This window comes from Rhinolophus hipposideros (genome assembly GCF_964194185.1).
Source record: "Rhinolophus hipposideros genome assembly, chromosome: 12".
Taxonomy (NCBI): Eukaryota; Metazoa; Chordata; class Mammalia; order Chiroptera; family Rhinolophidae; genus Rhinolophus; species Rhinolophus hipposideros.
The window spans coordinates 55339379-55356658 of NC_138058.1; the positions used below are offsets into that span (position 1 = coordinate 55339379).

Sequence of the window (17280 nt, forward strand, 5' to 3'; positions counted from 1 at the left end):
TGGCACAAAAAAAGCACGACTGTCCTTTAGAGAAAGGGTCAGCATACCACAGCTTATGGACCAAAAAAGCTGGCCCACAGCCTGTTTTTGTATGGGGCACAGGCTAAGAAAGATTTTCACATCTTTGAAGGGTTGAGGGGGAAAAAAATCAAAAGAAGAATAACATTGGGTGACATGTGAAATTTATATAACATTCAAATTTCAATAGCCATAAATAAAGTTTTATTGGAACAGTCACACTCATTCATTTTAGCATCGTCTGGGGCTGATATTGGGCTATAATGGCAGAACAGAGAGCTGCAACACAAACCATATGTCCCAAAAGATGAAAATATCTGATACTTTACAGAAAAGTTTGCCACCCTCTACCTACTTCAGAGTTTGAATCCTGACTGCCTCCACCTAAAGCCTAACACTTACTCTCCTTGTTCTGCCTCCATTTAAATTAAAACACTATTGTTCACCTTGTAACTGAACAAATTACTTAACCACTCTACACATCAGTTTCCTCATCTGTAAAATGGGGCTAATAACAGTACCTACCTTATAGGGTCACTGTGAGTTGTAAATTAGTAATATAGACAAAGCATTTGAAATAATACCTGGCTAAGAACTAAGTATTCGTTAGGAAAACTGTTACTAAGTACTAGTTATAACCACAATTCTTTCTTGTTGAGAGTGGCAGGACATTTTCCAATTGAAATGCTAGCAAAGTGGTAAGATTCCAAACAAGCCCTCACCACAATCTATTTATCATGGTGGAAGTGAAGTATGAGACAAGAAGAAATGAGAGAAAAATGAAGAAAAACAAAGAAGAGGATTGAAGAGGGAATTAAAAGAGAAAGAAAAAGTTAGAAGGACCCCACTCAGCAGGGATAGTAGGTGGCCTATTCAAAGGGTAAGTATAAATTAGGACAATTTTATCTATAGGAACAGATTAAATAACCTCTGCGGGCTAACTAGAGACTAATCACCATGTGTAAGCTGCTTTGTGGGTGGGGGGGGGGGAGAGGTAACATTAGAATCCAAGCTTACAAATGAACTGCTAGGTTAAGCCCATTTTTAAGTTGACAACTTCCTGTATTTTACATTCCTAGACAAATGACGAGTGAGAGCTGCAATAAATTCTACATCTCGTTATCCACCTAGAGTCACTAATTAAAAGGAAACAATTTGTGTAAGGACCCTGGGCAGCTGAGGAGCAGCTTCTTATGAGACTCAGAGGAGGACAGGGAGAATCGTTCTTACCCAGCAGTTCTCATTTTGTTTAGAATAGAACTTCCTAATGCTAAGAAAAGACCATGTTCCCATAAATAGAACACAAGCTCACTCACCAAAAACGGAGGTGCATGGCAACTGGAAGGTAAACATGGTGTTAATAGAAAATATACTTAACCTGCTATGGAGGCTGAGAAATTCTCTTTTCAAGGACTCGCTCTCATTTGAATACCTTCTCTGTGCAAAGCCGAGTTCCTACCTTTTCCACATATCTTTAAAAATCGCACCATTTCTCTTTTTAAATTATTATTGCAAAACTCTAGAGCACCCCCCACAAAAGAATTTTTTAACTCACAGCTCCACCACAATCAAACAACTATCTTTATTACGCCTTTCCAACCTTGGTGTCTATAATCCTCACTATTGCTGTGGTTTATGCTTCTAGTAAATCTTCCCTGCAGAGGCTAAACACACACATCAACTATTTCTGCAAGACTTTATGTGTAAGCATAACACATAAAACTTTAAGGAAAGGAAAGAAAGACATTATTATCCAAGTTGACTTCTGCAAACTGCAAAAAAACTGACAGTGCTTTAAAGCAATTCATCCAAGAGAATAATTAAGATGCTCCCGAGCTGGAGGCAAGTTCAAAACACTCACTGAGAATGTAGATGCTGGGAGAGTCCTACTGAAGGCTTCGGCTTGAGGGTCAAGGTCATGTGGGCCATGGGACTGACTCTCGGTAGAGTGTCTGCTTTCTTAGATGAAGCGTGTTTTGCTACTTGCTCAGTAGGGACCCAGGAGGAAGCAGCCCCGGGACTCTGCCCTCCAAAGACTGGTGAAGAGGTGTCCTGGGCAGCTGTTGTCTCACAGGCTTTGCCCTTGGTCCCTGGTTTACACACACAGAGTTGAGGCCGGAGACATATCCCTCCGTTCTGGCACGGTGGAACACAGCTTGCTGCAGAAAGATAACAGAAGACACAAATTTGAAGAAAAGCATTACAGACTTGATGCTCCACTACTGATTCTTCCAAAGGCGTAACAGTAGCATCAGGATATTCACCAATAAAATAAAACCATACTGAAAGACATCGAGATGATAATGATGATGATGGCAGCTAATATTTATTAATGACTTCCTGAACAAAGTGCTTCTTTTTAAGTTGTGTTCTGGAGCTTAAGCTTAAATTTTAGGTATCAAAACAAGAGTCGAGAAAATTACAAAAGTCCAAGCCCAATCCCAACGCCCCTCCCAGAGGTGCTACAACTTCATCTTGCATAAGCTACCAGAGCATGGAGACAATTTTTCAGAAATTTAGTCCTCACTTTTTTTTTACATGAAGAAAACCCAGGAGGTGAGAGGCATCCAATGTATACTCTTACACATTTACCAGTACACTGTAGACCACCCCTAATTTTATAATGGCAGGCAACCAAAAATAAATAATCTCTTTATCTACTATTTGCTAGGATGCATGTACTTGGAATCAGCAGGCTTGTGGCCAAGCAGAGTTTTAAAGTTAGCAGGGCTATGAGTCATGGGTAAATGGATTTTTTCATAGGCAAGGTCCTGTGGGAGTTCAGATGTTATTGACTTAAGTTTTATTGGGTTAATGTCATAGGCCTATGGGCATGATTTCTACACTCCCTTCTTTATTTGTCCAAATACATTTAGTTATGCCAATCTTTTGGTATCAGTGTACCTCTCACTTAAACTCTTGGTCCTGAGGCAGATCACAATACCAAATCTCCCATAAAACTCAACGCAAGATTCAGTCCACAAATAATTACAAAATAGATGAGAAATATGAACCAGAGAAGGCTCAGTTATGGAAGAGCCAAATGACCAAAACCTAGAACCGCTAAAACCTACTGATTTTCTATAAAAGTGAGAAGATACTTTTCCCATTGTTCTACAATATGATTCCTTTTGGTTATAGCAAATAATGACAAGAAATGGCTGTTCAGTGTTAGAATACTAAGGCGACAAAGTTTTCAAAAGTTGGGAATGATTCTCAGAAAAGAAAAAAAAAGGAAGAAAAATGAAAAAAATAAAAAATAATAATAAAGAAAAAAAATTAAAAGAAAAAAAGAAAAATGTAGCTAGTTCCCTAAGTAACCTTGGGGTAAGTTACTTAACTTTGGCCTCTGCACCTGTACATGTTTGGGGGCAGAGGGAGGGCAGTAGCTGCTTATTCTAAAATGGTCCCCAAGGGCATTTCCCATATTAGGCTTCTAGAATTCAAAGTCAAAAGCAACGCACTTCTAGAGTTCAGGATTCCAATTTGTCAGCGTTTTCCTGATAATCATCGGGTCCTACTAGAGTATTTATGGAATGTCCCAAGAATGGAAATGGGCTCCACCCGGAGAGAACAGAAGCTTCCATGAGGGAAGACAGAATTGGGCTTTCAAAGCTGAGCTTCTGCCAGAGACCAGCCTCCCTCCTCCCGACCCGGCACTTTCATGTATACATTCTCTTCATGCTTTCAATTAGAAACATGTTTCAGTTTAACATCTGAGAATGATTTCCGCTTCCCCTCCCTCCCAAGGTGTACTGCAAATGTCTACTAATCTACCAAGAAGGCTGCACAGAGCAGCCTACAAAAACTGGTACCTAGATAGAGGCCAAAGACTGAAATCTTCCAAAATACCATGAGAATATACAGGAAGAACCATCTTGAGGAGGGCATGGAAGAATTAGAAGTGTAAAAGCATAGCAATTTTTTTTTTTTAACTCCTGAAATTTGGCATGTGGTGGAGGTGGGGGACAGGGAAAAAAATAACAAAAGGGGAAAAAACTTTACGCTCACAAAAATTTTCTACTGGAAAAAAAAGAACATGCTATGTAATAGTATGACTATGTACAATACCACCCTTTTGCAGTAAATTTTAAAAGGACAATAGGAGAACGATTAGACAATTTTGCCTTCCACTACCCCACTTAGGCTCTGGCAGCAGCCCCCCGGAGCATGCCGACAGGAGGGGTTGGGCTGAACTGCAGGGGCAGATTCTCTAACTGCCATGACAAGCGAGCCCCTCACCCAACATGCAAAGCAAAACTCATGTCCCGCAACCAGACTTGATCCAGCCATTGTTCCTGTGATATTCGGACCTCGTGCAGCAGAGGTTCTCATGGGTCACCTCTCAAAGTGGTGCTCAGACCAGCAGCAGGGTCACCTGGAAACACTTTGGAAAGGCACCGACTTGGGCTGCTCCGGGGCTGCTCAGTACAAAATGAGCCCAGCCGTCTGCCCTCCGGGTGAGTTTGATGCACATTCGAACTTGAAAACCACTGATACACAGCGTTTGGAAACGGGCAATCTTCTGCCAGCAAGTTTTTGAGGAGTTCTATTTTTATGATTACCAAGTTTGGGGTTTTCAGACTCATGCTTGCATGATATTGAATTCTTGCTCTAATATAGGTATTTTATATTGCCCTTTTCTTTTTAAGGCAAAAAATAAAAATTTGCCATGGTACCAAATTCATAAGATAATTATGGGTCCTTTCAAAAATTTGTATGTTTGTCACCATCTACTTGGTGGCCAATGTAAAAATTTGTAGGCATGTATGGCAAAACTGTTATTTTAAGTGAGGTGTTGAACTATATGGAATATTATAAATAAATGATACAGAAGTACTTTAAAAATGTTTTTTTCCCCACCAGTTGATTCTGGATTTGCCTAGCCAGCTATGGTAACACAGTAAGTAAACACTACATTAAAATCTTGTACATTTGAAACTAATTAAAAAATAATATACCATGTTTCCCTAAAAATAAGACCTCGCCGGACAATCAACTCTAATGTGTCTTTTGGAGCAAAAATTAATATATAACCTGGTATTATATCATATTATATTGTATTACATCGTATTATATTGTATTGTATCATATTATATCGTATTATATCATATTACATCGTATTATATCTCATTATATCGTATTATGTTGTATTATATTGTATAAAACCCAGTCTTATAAAACTCAGTCTTATATAACACCCGGTTTTATAGTAAAATACGACTGGGTCTTATGTTAATTTTTGACCCCAAAGACTCATTAGAGCTGATTATCCGACTAGGTCTTATTTTCGGGGAAACACGGTATAATAAAGAGGATGAGAAGGGGAAAAAAAGGATCTTATTGGTCAGTGGGTTGGTCACTTATTGGTCAGTGGTTCCCAAACTTTACCACACATTAGAATCACCTAGGAAAATTTTATTTTTATTTTTTTATTATTAGTAGTTTCAGGTGTACAAAACAATGTAATAGACATTTCACCCCTCACAAAGTGATTACAGTTTCACTGACTCTATCCTTATGCTGTACTCCACATCCTATACTATATGGTGTGTGTGTGTGTGTGTGTATATAAATTACAGTTGACGTTCATTATTATTTATCTTCAGCTTCAGCTGTACAGCACAGTGGTCAGGCATCTACATCATCCCTGAGGTGGTCTCCCTAATAAGACAAGTGTCCATCAGATACCCTATAAAATCTTTACAACATTACTGATTATAATCCCCCAACTGTCTTTCATACCGACAGGGCTTTTAAAACTCTCAAAACTCAGGCCTACCTCCTCCAGCTGATTGAATCAGAATATCTGAGGGAGGGGCTCAAGCATCAGTATTGTTTTTGTTATTTTTTTATTAACCCTAAAGGTGATTATAAGCCAACCTTGAGAACCAGTAGGTTAGGGAACAAAATCCTAATCCAGACTTGCTGACAGATTAGTCTTCCTAAAGTGTAGCTCTTTGAATCTTTTCTTCTTCATTCAAAACCTTCCAACTCATTTCAGCTGTCCATAAGATACATTCAAGCTCCTCAGCATCTGGCCCCTCCCCCACCCACCGTCATTGCCCCTGGTCCATCCCTGCAGAAGCACACCGCTCCGTGCCTCTGCACACACAGTGCCCTGTCCTCAAACAGGCCCCTCAAGCTCTTGCTCACTGAAACCTCTGCCTTCTCTAAGAGGTCTTTCCCAAATGCCCACCCACTCCTACCATGACCTTTCTAATCACCTGAACTCCTGTCCCATTTTCATCATTCACTTCACATTTTACATGTACTGCTACACACTATTAATCATCTGGTAACGCAGTTCTCTTATTTCCCGACTAGATTATGAACTGTGAGGTCAGTTCATTGGCTCATGCAGAACATTCTGTACCCTAGGATGGGAGCCTGAACCTCATCATGGTTGAATGGCTGATGTGAAAGTAGAGCCAGTCCTTTCCAAGGGGTGCTGGGCTATAAGGACAGGTGCAGAGGGAAAGTCATCCATGGGCTCTTCATCCATTGCGTAATAACATCTACACCTCCACACTTGGTTCGCATGGTGTTCCATCAGTCTCTGATCCTTCAAAGATGTGTTTAAGTCAAAATTAATATAAATTAGACTCTGCTAGTGTATAAGATCTGCAGTGGCATTTCACAGTTGCTTGGTAAAAAAAAAAAAAAAGTTATAGAAACTCAGATCCAATGGGTTCTGGAGGAACTCTGAAGGGGAGTGAAACTCTGAAACAAACAGGTCAAGACTAACAGAAAAGAACATTGCAGTGGGCTGGTGGGAGCTATGACAAGTTACTAAACTTCCAGCACAAATGCACATTAAGAGACTTAGTCTAAGAAGTTTAGGTTCCGTAGAAAACAAGAGCTTCTGAGAGACACTCAGTTTGGGAAAAGGAACTAGAGAGGGAGCACAATTCATAACATAGATAATCCAATAAAAGGATTTCTGCTTGGATAAGCATGGTAAATTAACCCTCTGCTACCCCCTCCATTCCAAACACAGAACAATGATTTTTAAAGTTTTTTTTTTTTTTTTCAGGTTAAAAAGATGGGTTTCCAAGGCTAGCCAGAATGGAATAACTGTTACCAAACAAGTCTTTTTGCCATAAACAACTAAACAATGGATGAAAGATACAAAGCAACTGTTGGTGGACACCAAACAACTGGCAAGAGAGGACTGTAAATCCTAAGAGAAGGGGATCAAAGTGCTGAGCCCTACAGCACCCTGACCCTGCAGGAAGCACTTTGCAGACTATGGCACAAGGAGGAACCAAGCGGAGACCGTGGACTCCTGAGCTGAGACTGCAGGAGAGTGAGTGGCCGGAATCTGCAGGGCAGAATACTGGAGAGCAGAAACCTGCACACACAGAGGTCTGCATCTGCAGAGGTCGCCCATCACCAGCCACCTGACACTAAGCTGCACAGGTTAGGGCCAAACACCAGGAGGCCAAAATACCCAGGACTTGTAACGTGCAAATTCCCAGTCTTGACCCTCCAGAGTCAAGACATTCAAGAGAGACCCCAGAATTATACACTTTTTAAGAGGATAGCAAAACCTTAGTATCAATATCAGGCAAGGATAATACACAAAAGAAACGAATACACAAATCACAGTTAAGAATATAGATGCTAAATACCTAAATAAAATATGAATAAATCAAATTCAGCAGTATTTCAAAAGGGCAAGCAAAATTTATTCCAGAAATATGACAATGGTTTTAACGTCAGCAAATCAACTGAATTGCTCATGTGTAAAAATTACATGAGAGCTCTGGGCCACGCTGAGGCAGCTTTGGGCATTCTTCACGCCGCGTCTCCTTTTCATCTGCTGCTGCCTCAGCTAGCACAGCTGTGAAGACCCTAAACCCCAAGACCCGGGTGGCCCAAGCCCAGGCAGCGTTGGTGGTCAACATCAGCACGGCCCGGGGACTGTAGGACGTGCTGAGGACCAACCTGGGGCCTAAGGGCATCATGGAGATGCTTGTTTCTGGTGCTGGAGACATCAAGCTTACTAAAGATGACAACTGCTGCTGCAGGAATGTATAGATTGCTTTGGATATAATATCCATATATAATATGGATATTTTAACTATCAATTCTTTCTACCCAGGAGCATGATATGTGCTTCCATTTATTTGTGGAAATAATTATTCTCTTCAATGTCTTATAATTTTCTGAGTACAGGTCTTTTACTTCCTTGGATAAATTTATCCCTAGGTATTTCTTTTTTGATGGAGTTGTAAATGGGTTGTTTTCTTAATTTCTCTTTCTGATAGTTCGTTATTGGTATATAAAAATGCAACCAATTTCTGAATACCGTGTTTCCCCGAAAATAAGACCTACCCAGACCATCAGCTCTAATGCGTCTTTTGTAGCAAAAATTAATACAAAACCTGGCCTTATTTTACTATACTATAAGACAGGGTCTTAATATAAAACAATATAATATAATGTAATATAACATAACATAACATAATACAATACCAGGTCTTATATTAATTTTTGCTCCAAAGAGCTGATGGTCCGGCTATGTCTTATTTTCAGGGAAACACAGTATTAATCGAAAGGGAATAAGCCCATTTTCCTTAAATGCTCTTGCAAAAGAAGGCATAACAGCTCTGCACAGAGCTAAAATATGGAAAGGCTGACTCTTGCTTGTGGTACGGTAGCTCTAAATTCTTGTGATCACCTAAATCCTGATTGCTTGGGACATGCATGACTTGTCTATGAGCATACACTGGGAGAACAGAAGCTCACTTTTATTGAGAAATGTAACAACCCTCGCTCTGTCACATTACTGGTCAAAGGACCAAATAAACACACACTCACTCAAATCAAAGATGCACTCAATGATGGCTCGATGGCTGTTAAAAATGCAGTTGATGATGGCTGTGTAGTTCCAGGTGCGGGTGCAGTGGAAGTGGCGATGGCAGAAGCCCTGACTAAATGTAAGCCCCGTGTAAAGGGCAAGGCCCAATTTGGAGTTCAAGTATTTGCTGGTGCATTGCTCATCATTCCCAAGGTTCTTGCTCAGAATTCTGGTTTTGACCTTCAGAAAACACTAGTTAAAATTCAAGCAGAACATTCAACTTGGAGGCGATTTGGAGATGGAGGAGGTATAACAAATCTATAGAGAAATAATGGCCTACTTAATAAGTGGGATTGGAAAAGAAACAGTCCTCTACCTAAAAGAATTAAAATTAGAGTCCTACCCACAATCCAGATCTTTAAAACCTTTAAAAGAAAATGTGGGAAAACATTGCATGATTTAAGGAAGGAAGAATTTATCAAATGTGAAATAGTAAGTAAAAATCAAAAAGGACTGATGAACCCGACTATGTTAAAATATAAAAGACACCATCCATATACAAAACTGAGAGACACATGACAAAGAGAAGACACTTGCAATATGTTTAATGAAGGATTAGTAACCAGATATATCAAGAATTCCTACAAATCAATAGGAAAAAAAAAAACAAGGGATATGTACTGGCTATTCATAAATGATGAAATGTGAGTAGCAAATAAACATGAAATGATACTCAACTTCTCCAATTATCAAAGAAATACTAATCAAAACAACACTGAGATGCAATTCTATACTCAAGAGACTGGCAATAAGTCTGTCCAAAGTACTTGCAAAGACAGAGGGAAACAGGAACTTGTGGGAGTATTTTATACTCACCTAGGTGAAAAGCAATTTGGCAATACCTGGTAAGGTTATAATGTGAAAACCCTATTACCCAGCAATTTCACTTCTACACTCATGTGCTCAAGGAGACATTACAGGAAGGTTCACTGCACAGCAATTATAGTAGGAAAATAATGGCTCTGATAAACTGTGGTATATCCCTACAATAGAATACTATACAGTACTTCAAGTCATGACCTAGATCTATACCTAGCAATATAGACAGATCTTGAAAAGAACATTGCCTGAAGAAAAAAAATTACAGGATGCTACTTTATTAAACCCCTAGTTGTATGATTATATTATAATAACTGTCCATGTAACTTCTTAAAATACATAATATTGATTTTTATGGATACATATGAAATCAACAAACACATAAATATATGTACTGGATTAACACTAAATTCATGACAGTGATCACCTCAGGGAAGGAAGTCGAACCATACGAAAGAAAGAAATAGGTCACTTTATTGGAATTTAAAAAAAAAGGCAAATATGACACCAAGTAGACCTGTATTAATAGTGAGTGTTTACTGCTGTATCCTTTGGACTTTTCTGTATATTTTTTCAATTTAAAAAAAATCAAAATAATTTTTTAAAACTCCAACAAAAGACAACTGAGAATTGAAGATAGATAAAACCTGTGCCTTAATCAGGGTGAAAGGGCGAGGATGAGGATGAGGTTGAAGTAGCAGAAACTGCCACCATGACAATGATAAACTCAGTTCACAAATCCTGGGCTTCAGAAAGCTGACATCAAGACCTGGGTGAGAAGGACAGACAACAAAATCCTACTCCATCCTGGCTGCCAGGTTGGTCTTCTGAAAACACTCTTTCGTCATTTGAAACAGTCAAATTCACAGCTTACACCCCGAACAGTAAATACCCGGGGATTTCTTCCACACTTGAATCCTGATGTTATTTAAAAGTTCAGTGACTGTATTTTTAGGAAGTAACCCATGCCCTGAAGCAGCCTCAATTGCTTTTAATTCTAAAAAAGTAACTCTCAGTTATATTTAAAACCCGTCCCAGCCCATACAGGGCAAACAGTGCAACTCTCGGCCCCTTGCCTTTCTCCAAACAAGTTGCAGCATGTCTACCGCATGTGTCCCGGGAGAAATATGAGTCTAACTGTGTCTTCTGTGATCAGAGACAGCAGGTGAGAAATTGCTTTGCTCTGTGTGTCTTCACAGTAATTCCCAGCTGCCCTTTGAAGTTATTCAATAACACTAAGTGATATCAGATCACAAGAAACATAGCATGAGGTCACACATTTTAGTGTACTCTACTCAGTCTGCTCCTTGTACCAAACCCAAATAAATGCTGTACTTTCCTTGTAAATGTCTCTGGGTCAGCTTCCTCCAAAATCCCTAAAGAGCAAAAAATATTAGCATAACATCCCAATGCCTTTCCTATCCAGCCCTGTGGAATAATTCTACATAAGAAGTGAAGAATTCTTACATAAGAATTCTACATGAGAGAGTCTGCTAGATAGGTAAACCAACCGCCAACACATTTAATAACACTTATGGGTCTTGATCATTATGAAAAGCCATGTAAAATACATCAGGGTGTGTGTGTGTGTGTGTGTGTGTGTGTGTGTGTGTGTGTGTTTGCATTGTTCTCTCTCCTTCAGGTCAGGTTGTCAAATAGCACAGGCTTTCTGCCCACCATTTCCTGCCCCATTGCTTTTCTAATCTACTCTCCAGTGTCAACCAAGTAGTCAGGTGATTGAGCGTAACACAAATTATACAGAATAGAAGTCACAAAGGTTATGTGCAAAATCTCATGACTTTGTTCAGGAGTTTAATGCCTTTATGTCAAGTACTGAGCCCTGTCTACCTAGTTCCCCAGGAGCTTATGTTCTAGAAGGTTGAGGTCCTCAAAGCCTGAGCTCAGCAGAATGGGCTTGTTACCGTGTGATTTAATTTAAAATAGGTGGTCCACTGGGGCCAAACACAATCCTCCCACTGCCATCAATAACTGTGAAATCACTCAGAAAATACAAAGTAATTAAGTCATAAGTCACGTAAATGAAAAACCACCAGCAGTTTCTCAGGGTTCTGTTTCAGGTCTTACTATGCAATTTCATGAAGGTTTTTTTTTTTGGTGTTTTTTTTAAGTCAGTGGGAAAAAAAAAAGGAAAAGAAAACAAAGTTAAAGATCTACAGTTTACAATAAACATTTGATTTAAAATAGCGAAAGAGAAAAACCAGAAAAAAAAAATTTTCAGAAAATCAGTAAAAGTTGTCTTTAACAAACTCAGACCAAAATCAAAAAATGAAAAAAGGATAGAAACAGACAATTAAAAGAAAATGCAATTAGTAAATAAACTTGTGGTATAATGTCCCAATCAAGTCATCAAAAGAAACACAAACTAAAATGAAAGGAAACATTATTAAGGTTACTTAATTTGTAAAAAGATGTAAAATTATTAATTAAAGTACTGCAAAGGTCGTAGTATAATGGTACAAGCCTTTTAGAAAGCAGTTTAACAACACGTTTCAAATATTTCAGTAGCATCATTTCTAGAACTTTATCCGAAGAAAATAGTCAAAGAAGGAAATAACTATTCACAGGGATATGTCCAGCTGTCCACAGCAGTGTTATTTAGACTGATTAAAAATTCAAAAGAACAACACAAGTATGGTATTATAACTATTCAAAATTAGAATTATACAGTGATACTATAAGCTTTTAAAATATTGATCCTACTAATGTGAATAAAACAATGTTATTTTGTTATTCAGTCAGACAATAAGTACCTTCTTTAATAATAGTTTAATGACATCTAGTGCACTAATGTTAGTACATATGTATAAATACAAGTTTTTCACAAATCTTGGGTTTTACAAACTAAACTATCATGCACATAAAAAGTATTATTATAATTAACAACTTTATAGGTCATTGGAAGACCATACATTTCTAAATAATAAATCTAAAATCTTGTTTAAATCCCATCATATTATCTTCATTCATTATTCATTATTCATATTGAGCCCCTCCCCCACTTATATGCGAGCACTACACCAAGAACATTGGATAAAATGATCAAAGAGACAAATTTCCTGCTGTCAAGGAGCTCACAGTCTAGTAGAGAAGACAGATAAATGTAGGGGGTAAAAAATCACCATACAGTTCTGTGTTAGAATATAATGGCATAGAAGGAATGAGAAATGAGGGGCCCTAATTGGGCAAATGACAAATATCTGTGATTATACTGAAGGAAACAAAAAGAGATACAAAGAATTCTCAGGATACTTTGTTTCCGTAAGGAGATGTAAAAGCCCACCTCCTGCCCAGGCTCACCTACTGATGGAGCACACTGATCGGAGTCTGAACCACCTCCATCCACCCAGCTTTGTGCCCTTGGGCCACTTGTCAAGTTCAACCTGAGCCTTAGTCCTTCACTTAAGAAAATACTGAGCAACAATTTTGCACTAGGCACAGTCACATGCCCTATGAATAGCACAGTGGATAAGAAAACACCATCTCTAGCCCATGAACTCATGGCCAGAAGACTGACAGGAACAGTGATTCTAATCATTGCAAGCATTTCAGAAAGAGATGGATGGTGTGCAGTGAGAGCCCATCCCTGTGGGATTCAGGGTATTAGGAAGGAACCTCCCCTGAGATCATGAACTTACTGAGAGAAATAAGTAACACATAAGCCTGGCCCCAGAGTGTGGAGCCAAATGTCAGTGGTGAAACGCCTCAAAGCCACGAAGAAGCAAAATGCACCTTGACTCAACTGATTCACAATGACTTTTCATAAAAGATCAGGTTCAGGGGGTAGGGAAGGAATTACAATACATTCTTTACAATGTGTCCAGTATGCTGGTCTAGAATAATTTAATGTAACCAGCAGAGACATTAGCTGGTAAACCCAGAACTAAACATTAGTGTCTGGGTGTTCTAGTCAATACAGGAATACATAGAAGAGGGGCGTGGAGGAGACAAGCCCACTCCTACACAGCCAACGGGAGGTTCCAGGGTACAGACTTTCTCTAAAGCTACCGGCCATCCTTCAGGATTAAGCCCTAAGAAAGCTAGGAAATTTTATATTCAAATACGTCCACTACGGTTGGACAATTAAGATAGTGGTAAAATAACAATAATAATAATAATAATAATAATAATAATAATAAAACATCCTACCCATGCAACAACAAGGAATAGATAAAAATCACGGAATGTGATACTGTCATTGAAGACAGTGTTTAAAAGACATTTTTTAATAACATGGAATCATGCTTATGATGGAATGCCAAGTTAAAAAAAAGAAAAGGCCGCGACTCTCTAGAACTCATTCCAGTCAGCCAGGCACCTCTAGATGTCCACTGGATGGAATCCCGTCAGTCACCAGTGACCTCGGGCTGCCAATCCTTGAACCAGGGCAGTAGTGGATCAGGGCATCCCTCCTTCCTGACCACTTGCTTCCCGTGGCTAAGATGTCACATCCTACCAGCCCTCTCCCTACCTCACCACCAACCCGTGCTCTGTCTCCTTCTGGCTTTTCCATGTCTTCCTGATGTCTGAATGTTGACATTTCCCAGGGCGTGCTTGGTCCTTGGACCCTTCTCCTGCAGACCTCATGCCGTCCAGTGGCTTTGACTTCCATCTAGACCGTGCCCAAATTTAGATCCCAGGCCTGGTCCTCCTATTTGAACCCTGGATTTCCATGTGCAGCTGCCTCCTCGGCGGCATTCTGTGGAGATGTAACTGGCTTCTCAAATTCTATGCATCTCGGCTCCCTTCCCCCGCCCCAAACTCCACAACCTGCTCCTCCTTAGTATTCATCGCCATTCACCAAGTTGCTCACCATGTGTGTTAGTCGGCTCCAGCTGCTGTAACAAAGCGCCACAAACTGGGTGGCTTAAGCAACAGAAAGTCATCGTCTCATAGTTCTCGGGACTAGTTGTCTGGAACCAAGGTGTCAGTGGGGTGGGTTCCCTCGGAGGGCTGTGAGAACTTGTGCCATTTCTCTCTCCGAACTTCTGATCTGCTCAGGCATTCATTCCTTGGCTTGTTAAACTGCTATCCCCATGTCTTCCTATGTGTTCCCTCTAGGTGTGTCTACATCCAAACACCGTTTTTATGCGGACACCACTCATATTGGATTAGCACACCCCTTCTCTCCAGTACGACCTCTCTTTAATTATACCTGCATGACCCTAATTCCAAAGAAGGTCACATTCGGAGGCAGGGAGATTTAGGACCTCAAGATAGGAACTGGAGCGAGGGCAGTATTTCCACCCTAACACCAAGTTGTCATTATAGAGAGACTCCTTCCTCTCTTACACCATCTCCAGATCCTCTTGGCTCTTCCCTCAAATACACCCGGAATCTAAACATTTCTTACAACCTCCCCTCCAACCCTTCTCCAGGCTACCTTGCCTATTCTCACCAGGGCAGCCAGAGGGATCCTGTCAGAATCAAAGTCAGATCACATCGCTCCTCTGCTCCCAATCTTAAAAGATGTCCATCTCACTCAGTGAAATGCAAAGCCCGTGTTTCTACAGACCCACAAGTCTCTGCTTCCATGTCATTGCCTGTACTCCTCTGGCACCATCCTCCTGTCACACTGGCTTCCTTGCTAGTCCCTGGGCACACCACACCTGCCTCCACTGTGGGGCCCTTCACTGGCTGTTCCCCACCTGGAACGTTTTGCCCCAGATGTTCCTCGGCAGCCTTCCTCACATAACTCAACCCCCCCCCCCCCAGGACTGTTCATTCCAGAACAGCAGTCTCTAGGCCTCGATTCCTATACTCTGCCTCATTTTTCTTCAAAGCATTTATCCCTACCCACCATTAGATTATACGTTTTCCTTTTCATTGTTTGTCTCTCCCACAAGAATATCAGTTCCACAGGGAGAGAGACTATTTTGTTCATGGTTCTTTCCCTTAGGCCTAGAATAACGTCTAGCTCATAGAAGATAATTAATAAATGACTGTTGAATGAACACATTACTGGAGGCTGGAAGAAAAATACACTTAAATGCTCATGTGAATTATTTACCTGTGAGTGGTGAAATTGTACAAGTTACTGATTTTGTGTATGCCATATTATATATACTCCAGATTTTCTAAAATGGCCTGTTATCACTTTTATAGTATGGCAAAAATTAACAATACTTTTTTGAAAAGAAATGTTAATTCATGTTTAAAGGCTAGTTTAAAGGCTAAATGTTTAAAGGCTAGTTTAAACATACTTAAATTTTTAAGGGCTGTAATTTCTATAATTTAAACAAATGTGAGACAGAGTACTATACACTACGCTTTATGATAATTGTACTATATTGGAACTTACATTATTTTTACTTTGAAACTTATTCTTAACACACTATGATTGAGTAATATGTCTAGCACTATTATTATTAACATGTTTATTAATCTGTTTGAAAAGCTGACTTCTTCTATTTTCATCAACCAAAAACGTTAAACAAAAGAAGCTCTCCTGAAAATCAGAGCAATAAAAAATAAACTGTATAAGGCCAAAACGACTGCCAACTTGAGAACTGAGTCTCTGAAACTTGGATTAAAATCAAGGGGAAAAAAGACTTAAGACTTTACTTTTTAAACTTTACTTTGATTAGGCAGTGTCACCTAGTGGTAAAGAGCGCACTAAAGCCAGGCAGCCCAAACCAAGCCTCAGCTCAGACACTGACTAGCTGAGTCCCTCGGATGTATTTCCATTACCGTTTTGTTTTTTTTTGTTTTTTGCATCTCAGTTTCCCCATCTGTAAAATGGAAATCATTAAAAAACCAAGACAGCGTTTCTGTCTGGATTAAATGAATATATGCAAAGCACTTAGTATAGCGCCTGGTTCTGTGTAGCCCTGGACAGGTGTCCACTATTATTATTATCCCATGCACCAAATTCATCCCACACACGCCCCAAAATAGCCTTTAAGGAAGCTTGTGAGAAGCAGGTCCCAACTATGTCTGAGATAGAATTTTATTTCTACCGTTGGAGTTTTACATTTGCCTAAAACATCCTTTCGCATGGAATCAAAAATAATAATCTATGTTTTTTTTTCTTTCTTTCCCACACTTAATCATCCAGAATAAAATTGTCGTGGGTGGCAACAAAATGACAGAGAGCATCATTAAATTATTGTATGACTGTTATCACACTCAAGACTCAGATTTCCAAACTAATTTCCATAACTGAATAAAGGATAATAGCTATAATGAGACAGAGCCCTTAAAAAATTTACCATCTGATTTATTTTGACAGAGTTCTTTAAGGTAAATTAAGAGTATTATGTGACCAAGGATAGGCATACCCTGGAAGACATATACTCCAAGCCATGTCAAAGCCCTTCCTTGCTAAAACAAAAATCTCTGTAAATGTCACTGATGCCTGAGCATCACTGCAAAGCACAAATATCTGACAGGCTGCGGACATGGCCCAGATATAGAGACCACCATAATTAGGCTTACACCCCAAAAAGAAACAACAATTGAAGCCTCACTGTGAAATACAAGATCATTCCTTTACATCAGGGGTGTCTAAACGGCCCGCGGGCCAACTGCGGCTCGCAATCCATTGTTAATTGGCCGGC

The 17280-nt window shown here is 39.6% G+C and overlaps 1 protein-coding gene across 10 annotated transcripts in view; it reads right to left on the reverse strand.

Moving 5' to 3' along the window:
• Nucleotides 1–17280, reverse strand: part of LTBP1 (latent transforming growth factor beta binding protein 1) — a gene marked incomplete at its 5' end in the record, with an annotated part of 351236 nt that overhangs the window by 308773 nt on the left and 25183 nt on the right. For all 10 annotated transcript variants that reach the window (XM_081068156.1, XM_081068146.1, XM_081068160.1 and 7 more), the window contains one exon: nt 1880–2177. In XM_081068156.1, coding sequence (XP_080924282.1) covers nt 1880–2177 — 298 coding nt within the window. The remainder of the gene's footprint in view (nt 1–1879; nt 2178–17280) is intronic.